Source organism: Colossoma macropomum, unplaced genomic scaffold (assembly GCF_904425465.1).
Source record: "Colossoma macropomum unplaced genomic scaffold, Colossoma_macropomum, whole genome shotgun sequence".
Classification (NCBI taxonomy): domain Eukaryota; kingdom Metazoa; phylum Chordata; class Actinopteri; order Characiformes; family Serrasalmidae; genus Colossoma; species Colossoma macropomum.
In genome coordinates this window covers 12,583,816-12,595,752 of record NW_023494803.1, presented here as the reverse complement: position 1 = coordinate 12,595,752, position 11,937 = coordinate 12,583,816, and the positions used below count along the sequence as shown (strand labels likewise).

The following is an 11,937-nucleotide window of genomic DNA, read 5'->3' as shown; positions in this document are numbered from 1 at the left end:
CTATGCAAACTAGTAATCAGGTAGTCTGGCTCACTTATACACTGAAATAAACTCTACATAACAACATTGTGCCGCTGGATCATAATGAGTGTGCACGTGTGTGCTGGTGTGAGGAGCTGGAATGAATTACAGCCATTATAGATTTTATGAATGCTGAGAGTTTATTTTGTTTTGAACAGTCAGAAACAGTATTTCACACTGAGATTAATTTGTGTTCTAAGACAGTATAATGCTTATCTAATGCTTAATCTGCTTTAAAAGAAGTGAAAAAAGAAAGGAAAGTAATCAGAGGAAAAGGAAAATAAAAGTTTTTTTGGCCAGAACTTCCTTCTTGAGGTTTTCAAGATTCTCTCTCTCTCCAGTCTGTAGAAAAACAACATTTAACAGAATTAATTCACATGCTACTCCTTAATGTTGTATTATAGCTAGAGATACAACATATTCATTGATGTAGTTCAGTTATAATTCTAGAGATCCCATCTCAGCTCCAGGAGATTCACTGACCTGCAAAGTTCAGATTCAACTGGAATCACTAAAACTCCTTCTATACACAATTCAAACTGTTACAAGGAATGTGACTAACTATAAAACATTTTTGGGTCACAAGAGTAATTGTGCACAGCTACAGTGATGTGAAAAACAGCACTAGTAACTAGATTTTTTTGGCCATTAAAATGTAATGCACACTACATCTGCATTACATTTTCTTCAGCGTCTGAAACAGGAAGCTGGGGCTGAACCCAACAGTGTAGATCTGTGTGGATGAGGACTGACAACTTTAATGAAATTATACCTTTAAACCACAGGATAGACGGCATATGAGGCAATACCACACTGGTTCCTCTTGTTCCTGGACATCTTGATGTAGCCTTTATCACCCCACCCAGTACCCCAGCTGCAAAACAAATTACTGTCAGTGTTGGGTATTTATTTTTGCCTTCTTATTAAAGCACAATACTCTTCCAGACTATGTTTCACATCTGTTTATGCTTCATACACACTGTAAACACCCCAGTTAACTCTCCAGCTGCAAAGTAAATCTCGGATATTCATCTTTGCCTTCTGCCTAAATTCCTATCCCCTTCTGCAGGTGTCGCAACCCAGATGTGAAGAAGAGCCATTTAGTCCTTTCAACAAAAATCAAACCACCTTGGGAGCCACAACATTTTATGTCCATTTTACCATCTTGGCTATAAATATGTCTCAGTATGTGCTAAAGCTCTAGTATAGACTAAAAAAAAAACATTAATATAAACAAAAATGCAGACATACTTTGCTCTATTTTAATATTTAGCTCAGCTATAGCTGCTTATCTCCAGCAGGAAACTGTTCCACAAAAGTTGTCTCTTGTAAAATGTCTCTCAACATTCGACTTTTTGCGAGGCTGAAGTCGTTTCTCATTTGCCAACTTCTTGTTCGAATTTTCCCGTTACATCTTAGATGAGGCAGCAGTTACATTCTGCTGTTTCAGGCACCATTTAAGATGTAAGAAGAAAATTTGAACAAGAAGCTGGCGAATGAGAAGCTGATTTCAGCTTCATGACTTTATGATGTTTTACAGTTTCTTGTGGTAGATTAAATGTATCAGGAAACCAGCTGGAGTGATTATAAACACAAATGGGCCTATTTCACCAGGAGTTGTGATTACTTCCTACTACTTAAAGCGTTAGCAGGGTGAAACTAACTTCCACTCCATATAACTACTGCAGAAGCGATGACTAAATGTTATAGTAATGTACTATAATGCTCACAAACTGGGCTACAACAGACATATCTTAGTTTTCGTGCACTGTCATGACAAATAGTGAGGATAGGAAGTGAATGGAAGCACTGATTTAACTTTAAACAGAGCTAAAATGCTGTATGTGTGGTGTCGCCCTGCAGCTGCTTCACATCAAGTAGTCTCTCTGTCTTTGTACAACAGCGATTTCTGTATTATTTCTGTTTTCAAAAAAAGAACTTTTCTATGTAGCATGAATTTGGTAGACTTAGATGTACCTAGCTATGCTACAAGCCATTGCTAACTGTAGCTGTATTCCCAAACAAGAAAGCTAGTTTTCATTAGCTGCTGGCAACAGCTGGCTAATGTGTGACATATTTACAGCATGCCAGCGATTTCTGATTTATATGTAGAGTCTATTTGACAGACCTCATTTAACCTCTCTTTTAGCTTATGGTAGGCTAGCTAATTAGGGCCTGTAGCCTGCTAGCCTAGCCTAAGCTAGAAGAGAGTCTAAATGAGGTCATTAGCAGGAACACCAGCTTCATATGAGTAGCAAACTTTAAAGCTAGCTGGCTAGCTATGTTAGCGATTTGCCAAACAGCATCATTTTTTTTAGTTTGATTGCAGTTTCTGAAGCAATACTTTGCATAACATCCACCTTTCACTGCTCAATCAAAAATGTCACTCCCAGCTAACTTGTATCTTAGCATTGAGGTAATGTCTTTATGGACATTGCCTTGTGCACTGGTGCACAGTCATGTTGGAACAGGAAGGGGCCGTCCCCAAACTGTTCCCACAAAGTTGGGAGCATGAAATTGTCCAAAATCTTTTGGTCTGCTGAAGCATTAAGTGTTCCTTTCACTGGAACTAAGGGGCCGAGCCCAACTCCTGAAAAACAACCCCACACCATAATCCCCCCTCCACCAAACTTTACACTTGGCGCAATGCAGTCAGACAAGTACCGTTCTTCTGGCAACTGCCAAACCCAGACTCGTCCATCGGATTGCCAGACGGTGTGATTCATCACTCCAGAGAACATGTCTCCACTGCTCTAGAGTCCAGTGGCGGCGCTTTACACCACTGCATTCGATGCTTTGTATTGCGCTTGGTGATGTAAGGCTTGGATGCAGCTGCTCGGCCATGGAAACTCATTCCGTAAAGCTCTGTATGCACTGTCCTTGAGCTAATCTGAAGGCCACATGAAGTGTGGAGGTCTGTAGTGATTGACTCTGCAGAAAGTCGGTGACTTCTGCACACTATGCACCTCAGCATCCGCTGACCCTGCTCTGTCATTTTACGTGGTCTACCACTTAGTGGCTGAGTTGCTGTCATTCCCAGTCACTTCCACTTTGTTATAATACCACTGACAGTTGACTGTGGAATATTTAGTAGCGAGGAAATTTCATGACTGGACTTGTTGCACAGGTGGCATCCTATCACAGTACCACGCTGGAATTCATTGAGCTCCTGAGAGTGACCCATTCTTTCACAAATGTTTGTAGAAGCAGTCTGCATGCCTAGATGCTTAGTTTTATACACCTGTTGTCATGGAAGTGATTGGAACAGCTGGATTTAATGATTTGCATGGGTGAGTGAATACTTTTGGAAATATAGTGTAGCTAGTTATTTGTAATCTGGGAAGAGCCATGTAAGGTCTCTGATGTGTCAGCTAATATTAGTTGCTTGAATCAAGCTGATTATGTAAAAATTATTTCGTTAACGGTTTATTGCCTGCATTAGTTTTTTAACGTTGAGAAGAAAACTAGCTGGTGATGCAGAAAGCTGCTTGATGTTAGCTGGGTAATCCAGTTTGGGATAGCTAAGTCTATCAAATTCATACTACATATAAAAGTTCCTCTTTCTTTTTTAAACAGAAATATTACAGAAATCGCTGGCACATTGTACAAAGACACAGAGACTGCAGTAAAAACAAGGCCATCACACACATATAGCGTTTTAGCTCTGTTTACAGTTAAATCAGTGCTTCTATCCACTTCTTAATCTCGCTGTTTGTCACGACAGTGCAGGAAATTTAAAATATCGCTGTTGTAGCTCAGTGTTTGAGCATAGCAGTATGCTACTTTAACATTTTGTCATTGCTTCTGCAGTAGTTATATGGAGCGGAATTGAGTTTTACCCTGCTAACGCTTAAACTGGAAGTAATCGTGACGCTTTGTCCATAAGTCCATTTGTCTTCAAATTATCAATGCTCATCTAAAATCTCTCTCTTTGCCTTTACGTTGGCTACTAGCTAGAGAAGATTGTTGTCTGTGTTGCTGTGGTGACCAGCATCCTGCCAGCCTTCAGGGTTAAAGGGTGAACTGGCAGGTCTACATTACCTCTAGCATTTTTGTTTGAATGATCAGCAGAGCTTTATTTTACTGCAAAGGATGATTATTTTATTTTTACCTACAAATCTAATTCTGCTGTGGAGCCACAACAGAGCAGTAAAAGAGTCACATGTGGCAGATGTGGCTCCTGAGCTGGATGTTGATGACCCCTTCCCTACTGTGTCCCTAACAGTAATGTGATCAGGAATTGTCTTTGTGAAATTTACCTGTTCTTGACCAGCCAGTAGTCCTTTCCACGTCTAGTAGTGCCGTAACCAACAAGCAGGACAGCGTGATTCATTTTAGTGCTGCTGCAGGCTGGCTCATCATACACACCTGCAAATTCAGGTTAGAGGCACCCAGAGGGAAAATATTTTATTATTCAAAAATAAACTGGCTTGATATTCAGATCAGACATACATCATTACAGTTACATTACATTAGGTACTGAAAAAGGACTCACCATCAATAATGTGAGGTTTGTCAGCTAACTTTAACGAAACTATATAAAGAATGGCATGTGTACGAGTGCATTAATATTTATCTTGATACATAATGTTTTTAATCCCAAATGTGAGCGCTCTACAGTCCTCTTTAATCTGGTAACTGTCAGCCACTAAGCTAAGAAAAGTTAACTAATCAGTTAACAGATCTTAATATTCAGTGTAAGTCTGCCTGTTAGTAGTTTTGACACTAAGCTGTAAGTTTGATCTTCAAAAACATTTTCACTTTCAGGAATTAAAAGAAATGAAATGAAATAAAAACAGCTCCAGATGATCAGGATAGCGTTAGCCAGGCATTGTATTCTCCTCTCTGACACCTTTCCACCATTTCTTACACTAAGCATTCTGATTTCTTGCCACTGCCGTTCTCACAGCACATTTATTCTGAAATGTTCTTCCTTTTTTTGACAGAGGAAGAAATGTTTAGAGACAACCACTATCTTGCAAGTGGTCAATTTCTTCATATGTGCCTCAACAAAGACAGAATATGGTCGAGAGTACATGTGGGACTGTTTTCTGAGGATTACCTGACTTGTAGAGCTGGAAGCTGTGTCGGGAGGCGTCTATAGCTACAGAAATAGGTCCGATTGTGGCCACAGCGTTCCTCAGAGCACGTTCTGTGTGCGGCACCTTTCTATAGCCGGAGCACTTAGCCCAAGCTCTTTGATTACTAAACTTGCACTGCCCTTCCTGAGGAGAGATGGAAACAATCAGGATGGTTTGCTAACTCTCTGGTTCAAAGTTCAAAAAGATACTTTCAAAAAATCAAATTTCCAAAATTTTCCCTTCACCCCAAATGTAGATGAACAGTGCCAAAACAAAAAAAAATCACTGGAGCTGAAAGGCTAACAACTAAGACCCCACCAGTTAGCACTGTGCAGACTGCATGCTGAATCATCACACAGCTGTTTGCTAAACTGTTATAAAAATGGGCAAAAATGTATGGACATAATTTATGTGGTTAGCACCATGCTAATGGGCATACAGTTGGCTTTCATACCTTCGTAACTCCATTAGCTTTGTAGCTCTATTGCAAAACTAAAGAAGCAAACCTCACACAATTAAGATATCTTAGCTGATCAACTACATTTGGTATACGGACAAATTTACTTATTTTTAATTAAACTTTTGGCATTATTTTAGATTAGTAGATTATCATTAACTACTGTAGCCTCACCTTGGCCTGATATGGATAAGTGTATGCTGTCTCCAGGCCTCCACTGGACTTGATGTACTTGAAGGCCTTGCCCATTGAACCACCTTGACAGCCATGGTTTCCATAACTCCCGGAGCAGTCCACCAGCTGTTGTTCACTTAAGCGTACCAGCTTCTTTGTCTTCTTGAACATCTGACCCTCTAGTGCCCCCGTCTGAGAGAGAGAGAGATGACATAAACAAACACCACAGTTTGAGACTGCTGAGCCACTCTTGGCTGGCTATTTTGAACAACACTGCACTACTTTAATCCTGTAGGCATCTATGATCAAATCTTTCTAGAAGACCCAATCTGAATATTAATAAGCAGTGTAAGAGACTAATATCTGAATTTCATGTTCTAGCTTTTCCTGCAGAATAAAAAATATTTCAGATTGACTTTGGTTCTTAAAGATGGGTCTAATTAAAAACTGAAGGGACATCCAAGTATAACAACCAGCTCAAAAGGTAGGTTTACTTGCACTGCCACACATTTTCGGCCATACCACTCACTGCTACTTCAAGTAATCCCTCCATCCGGTTCTCCTTCTACCTGTCCTTCTGTAACTCACCGCACTGAAGGCCCAGCAGGAGCCACAATGACTTTGGTCCTTAACTCTGGTCACATAGCCCCTAGCCCTCCAATCCACATTCCTGGATTGAGCAGCACCCTCTTCCTGTTGAAGGAATGTAGTTTCACTCTCGATCTCAGACTCATTGAAGGATCCCAGGCAGCCCTTAAACATCTGCTGGTATTCCTGATCGTCCTGTTGGAGAAGATGGTGAGAGGATTGTGACAATCCAGATGTCAAGAATGTTTACTGAACAGCACATAATAAACAGAGCTGAAGAATAGATTCAGTGAACTGTGTATGTAAGATCTCACCATATCTGCAAAGCGGTTCATGCCGAGTCTGTAGCTATTGAGGTCCTGGTCAGCCAGCATGTTGTGCTCCAGGATCAGCTTACGATTGTCCAGCCAGATCATCTTACGCTGAGCCTCTTCTTCCACTGAACCATAACTCTTACCTAAGAGGAAACATTTTTTATGCTGAGGAGGAAATGGGCCTGAACACATCACGAAAAAGTATAAGCTGCGAGTAAAAAAGTAAAAGTTTCAGGTTCTTCAGATTGATGGAGAATGTGCTGTTCTATATAGAACCTTTTTGAAAATTTTTTTTTTTTGAAAAAAATTTTTGTCCATTCATCCAGAAGAGCATTTGTGACACTGATGTTGGACGAGAGGGTCTGGCTCACAATCTCCGCTCTAGTTCATCCCAAAGGTGTTTGATGGGGTTGAGGTCAGGGCTCTGTGAGGGCCAGTCCTCTGTGAGGGCCAGTCAAGTTCTTCCACACCAAACTCACCCAGCCATGCCTTTATGGAGCTTGCTTTGTGCACTGGGGCTCAGTCATGCTGGAACAGAAAAGGGCCTTCCCCAAACTGTTCCCACAAACTTAGAAGCATACAATTCTGGCTGAGCTGTTGTTGCTCAAAGGTGCTTCCATTTCATAATAATAGTACCTACAGTTGACAGGGGCAGATCTAGCAGGGCAGAAATTTCACTGACTTGTGGCAGAGGCGGCATCCTATGACAGTGCCATGTTTAAAGTCACTGAACTCTTCAGTGTGACCCATTCTACGGCTAGTGTTTGTCTATGGACACTGCAAGGCTATGTGCTTAATTTGATCCACCTGTTAGCAATGGGTGTGGCTGAAACACCTGAACTCAATAATTAGGAGGGGTGTCCCAATGCTTTGTGCATATAGTGTACATTTGATACTATCATCACATACTTTGGTGACTTTCAAGTGGTTTTAGCCTCTTTTGATACTCTTCTGGTAATCATTGAAAAAGGCTGACAAACCAGTGATACGACCACCATAGTGATGCCAAACTGATACGCAGTAGCTTTAGCTTGCATGTAGCAATATTAGCATCATGACTTTTTAACAACATCATAATTCAGAGGATCCAGTGATATATGGGAGGAATATTTACACAAGACAAAATGCACGTGGTTCTGAACATTTTTATGTAGCATGGGGCACGATAGAGGTGATTTCTGGGAAACTCCTTTCATTTTTGCCATAGAAACATCAAGCTTAGACCCAGAGTCCAAATATGGGCCCAATGCCAACTACAAAATGACACACAAACTTAAGGGGTCTATGGAAAATCATGTTACAGCGGGCCCTGCCCACCCAGTCTCCATGGTATCACATGCTAAATAAACTCCACCATCTGTCAGAAAAGTTTGAGGCATTTGTTTGAATATCTAGATATTTCTGGTGTTTTGTGTTGATTTAAAAATGTTGGCTTCTGAGCTCACATTATAATGTCCATGGTAAATAAGCACTACATATAACATATCAGCTCATCTCTGTTAAAAGTAGCTGGACACTGGACGTTTTTGACAATCTAGATCAGGGGTCTGGCCTGGCCTGGGATATTTTTAACCAGAGCCGAGCCTTCATCCTCTCCTCAAAAGGGGGGCGGGGGGTGTGCAGCACAATAGAAAGATAGAGATAAAGACAGAGATGGCGAGTGACAGAGAGAAAAAAGAGGGAAAGAGAGAGCATACGGCATGATAGAAAGATAAAGACAGAGAGGGCAAGAGTGTGTATGAGAGAGAGAAAGAACAGGAGCGTGTGTGAGAGAGAGTGATAGAGAGAGAGAAAGAGAGAGAGTGCAGCACGATAGAAAGATTGAAATAAAGACAGAGATGGCGAGTGAGAGACAGAAAGAGAAAGAGAGAAAAGTGGCGCAATAAAAAGATAAAGAAAGAGAGGGTGTGTGAGAGAGGGAAAGAGCAGGAGTGTGTGTGTGAGAGAGAGAGAGAGAGAGAGAGGGAAAGTGAGAGAAAGTGGTGCAATATAAAGATAAAGTCAGAGAGGGTGTGTGTGAGAGGGAAAGAGCAGGAGCGTGTGTGTGTGAGAGAGAGAGAGAGAAAGATAGCATGGCACTAAATTCAGGCTAATCTAATACACTGGAAAAAAATACTAATCATTTTAATTTATAAAAGCAAATACAGTAGCTTAAATCAAACAAAGCAAACAAATAAACACCAAACAAATAAACACTTACTGTTTGAATAAATAGACTTTAAAATCCAATTCTTTCAGATATATACGGCTATTCTAAATGATATGTGATTTTAGTGTAATGCCTCTACCTGATGGAGAGTTGTTCATGAAAAAAGAAGCAGATTTGATGTAAATTTCTCACCAAACTGCTGTTTCCAGGCGTTGAACTCCAGATCCTCCACAGAGACACTGGCTGCACCGGCCACACCCACAAGAGCAGCGACAGCAAGAAAAACCCTCATTCTGCACAGAGTAAGAGTGAACAAAATAATTACCTACACTGTAAATAATTTCAGCCTAAGGGAAATAAACAAATACTGTTTAAAAATGTAATAATCCTTCAAATTTAGATCACATAAACTCTTTGAACCAGTATTTTTAACCTCTCATTTTTTCTCACAGTGCCATGTAGTTTCTGTCCTGCATTAATGTTGGAATGTTGTGAAATGAGTGATCAGATAAAGTGTACAGGATTCAGCAAGAAAGCCATATCATATAAATACTGTTCAGCTGTGATGCTGGAATGCATCCTGATGATGCAGTTTCTTTAGGCTTAAAAACAGGATTTTTGACTGCTCTTAGAGTGCATACACTGAAAAAAGAGAAGTTTTAACCTTAAAGAGTTAATGTTTGGGCTGCCATAAATTTTGAGTTAATTAAACGTATAGGAACAGATACAGATTAATACAGATTCCTGTTCTGTTAACTTACTTTAATTAAAATCCAAAAACAACAGGCCTTTTCAAATTACATCAAAAACAGAAAAATGACAAAAATGAAGAGGCATAATATAATTTTTCTTTTCATTATTATTATTATTATTGTTATTATGAATCATTTCCTAATGTTATCTAATGTCATTTTTAAAATATATTTCTTTTTTTTTAATTATCTGAATCCCTAAAAGGTGTAAAAACTACAGGTATGTTCTTCTTAAAATTATTTATCTATTTAGCTAGTTAGTTAATTAGTTACTTGACATAAAGTTCACATATCAGACAGCAGCAAGATAATTAACAAATGCTTCATTTATAATCATATAATTTATGCAATTCGTTTCAAAGTGCTTTAGTTATCTTGTATCTATGCTGCCTTTTTCTGTTTCTCAAAAGTTCTTTTTTTATAACAAAATTTTTTCACTGCTTTGTTTTTTAGGTTAGTATTTTTCCTTCAGTGTAAATCTCTGAATGTGCTTACCTGTATCTACCTGCTCTTCAGGTGTGAAGCTCTCTGTGTGAGTGGGTGCCCTCACTGTCACTGGCTTTATGCTGACTTTATCTCATGTTATCTGTCACTCTGATACTCATCTCTGTGCTAAAGATACCGACAGATACACGCTCACCACAAACTTCAACTATCTGAGACCAAAAAAGATGAGAGCAATATGACTTCATGCATTACAGCTGCAGTGTGGAAACCTCAGGTCATTTTAGGCCTTCAGAGAAGACATGATGATTGCTGTGAAATAAAAATAAACAGGTCTACACTGTTCAGTTCATTTTTTTAAAAGAAAACCATCAGTCTTGTAGTATTTAAACTCTAAGTGTTGTAGTTATAATCTTATTTCACTGTTAAGTTCATAAATTTGTTGTATTGCTTTCATTGTGGACTGAAGGCTTTACACTACTGACATAATTAGCTAGTGACAACGGAGTCACACTTTGATTTACAATAGAATCATGCAATTCAAAGAGGCGTCATTGCAAGTGGAGGGTTGAAAAACAAAACTTACCTATGAGAGATAGTAGTGAAAAGTAGTGGTCAAATAGCAGTGAATAGCAGTGGTCAAATCACAAGTGGTCAGTGGCCAAATTAACAATTGGTACATTCATAAAAAAGGAACTGGTGAGCTCAGCAACACCAAAAGGCCTGGAAGACCATGGAAAGACAATTAAAGTGGATAATGATATTTTTCTTTCTGTTATTAAGAAAAACCCATTCACAATATCAAGTCATCAATTGTCAAAGTCTACAATCAAAAGACTCCTTCATGAAGGTAAATACAGAGGCTTTACTTCACAATCTAACTTGCTAACAATCAAGAAGAGAAAGGCCAGATTAGACTTTGCTAGAAAACATCTAAAAAAGTCTGCCCAGTTCTGGAACAAGATTCTTTTGACAGATGAAGCCATAATTAACTTGTACCAGAATGATGGGAAGAGAAGGATGTGGAAAAGAAAAAGAAGGGCTCATGATCCAAAGCATACCACATCATCTGTGAAACATGGTGGAGGTATTGTTATAACATGAGCATGTATGGTTGCCAATGGAACTGGGTAACCAGTGTTTATTGATGATGTAACTGCTGATAGATGTAGTAGGATGAATTCTGAAGTGTATAGAGCTACATTTTCTGCTCAGATTGAGTCAAATACTGCAAAACTGACCGGACGGTGCTTCATGATACAGAGTCAATCACCTGATTTTGATCTGAGCACCCGCTTCACTTACTGAAGACAAAATTGGATTTCTGTCATTTTTTTCTGTGTGGAGCTTGCATGTTTTCCATTGTCAGTGTGGGTTTTCTTCCACAGTCCAAAGAAATGTGTGTATGTGTGTGTCACTGTCCAAATACTTATGGACTTGACTGTAACAATACATAAATATATGTATTTATTTATTTTGCGTTTGTGTTAATTTTTTAAAGAAGTCACACAAAGCAAAGTAGTGTAGTGTCAATCAAAAGTATGATGCATGGAAAGCAGGCTGACAAGTGTGACTAAAATAAGGAGAGGTTATAAAAAAGGTGTTTGGCCTTTAAGGAAGGGACAACATTTGACTACATTTGATGGTCTGCTTTTCACTAGACCGAAGAGAGTGTTATCAGTGTAGCAATGACAGCTGATGCCATGCTTGTGTATAACTGCACTCACTGGAAGCATAAAAAATGAGAACAACAGTGGTCCCACAACAGATCCTTGTGGGACACCGTACTTTTCCTTTGTACAAGCGGAACAAATAAATCTGCTCTTTCCATTTGTAAACTGTCACTTGGATAGGCTGTTAACCAGGTGCATGCTTTCCTATGATTCTAATAAGATTTTTTTTAGCCTCTTCAGTAAGGTGTAGTTGGTGTCACAGCTTGGGCTTGCATGGCTGCTTT

The 11,937-nt window shown here is 39.4% G+C and overlaps 1 protein-coding gene across 1 annotated transcript; it reads right to left on the bottom strand.

Moving 5' to 3' along the window:
- Positions 1 to 144: 144 nt before the first annotated feature.
- On the bottom strand, positions 145 to 10,111 carry LOC118823545 (cathepsin L1-like). Its single transcript, XM_036593233.1, has 9 exons — positions 10,032 to 10,111; positions 8,977 to 9,077; positions 6,636 to 6,778; positions 6,322 to 6,516; positions 5,734 to 5,925; positions 5,084 to 5,246; positions 4,281 to 4,389; positions 794 to 895; positions 145 to 363 (listed from the first exon to the last, which is right to left on the bottom strand). The coding sequence occupies exons 2-8, from the start codon at positions 9,074 to 9,076 to the stop codon at positions 796 to 798; spliced, it is 1,002 nt and encodes a 333-aa protein (XP_036449126.1). The 5' UTR covers position 9,077; positions 10,032 to 10,111; the 3' UTR covers positions 145 to 363; positions 794 to 795.
- Between the last annotated feature and the right edge of the window lie 1,826 nt (positions 10,112 to 11,937).

Coding starts and splice junctions, on each gene's coding strand:
- LOC118823545 (XM_036593233.1), bottom strand. CDS start 9,076: ATGAGGGTTTTTCTTGCTGTCGCTGCTCTTGTGGGTGTGGCCGGTGCA. Junction 6,517..6,635: donor TGAACCGCTTTGCAGATATG/GTGAGATCTTAC, acceptor CTTCTCCAACAG/GACGATCAGGAATACCAGCA. Junction 5,247..5,733: donor CTTATCCATATCAGGCCAAG/GTGAGGCTACAG, acceptor ATCTCTCCTCAG/GAAGGGCAGTGCAAGTTTAG.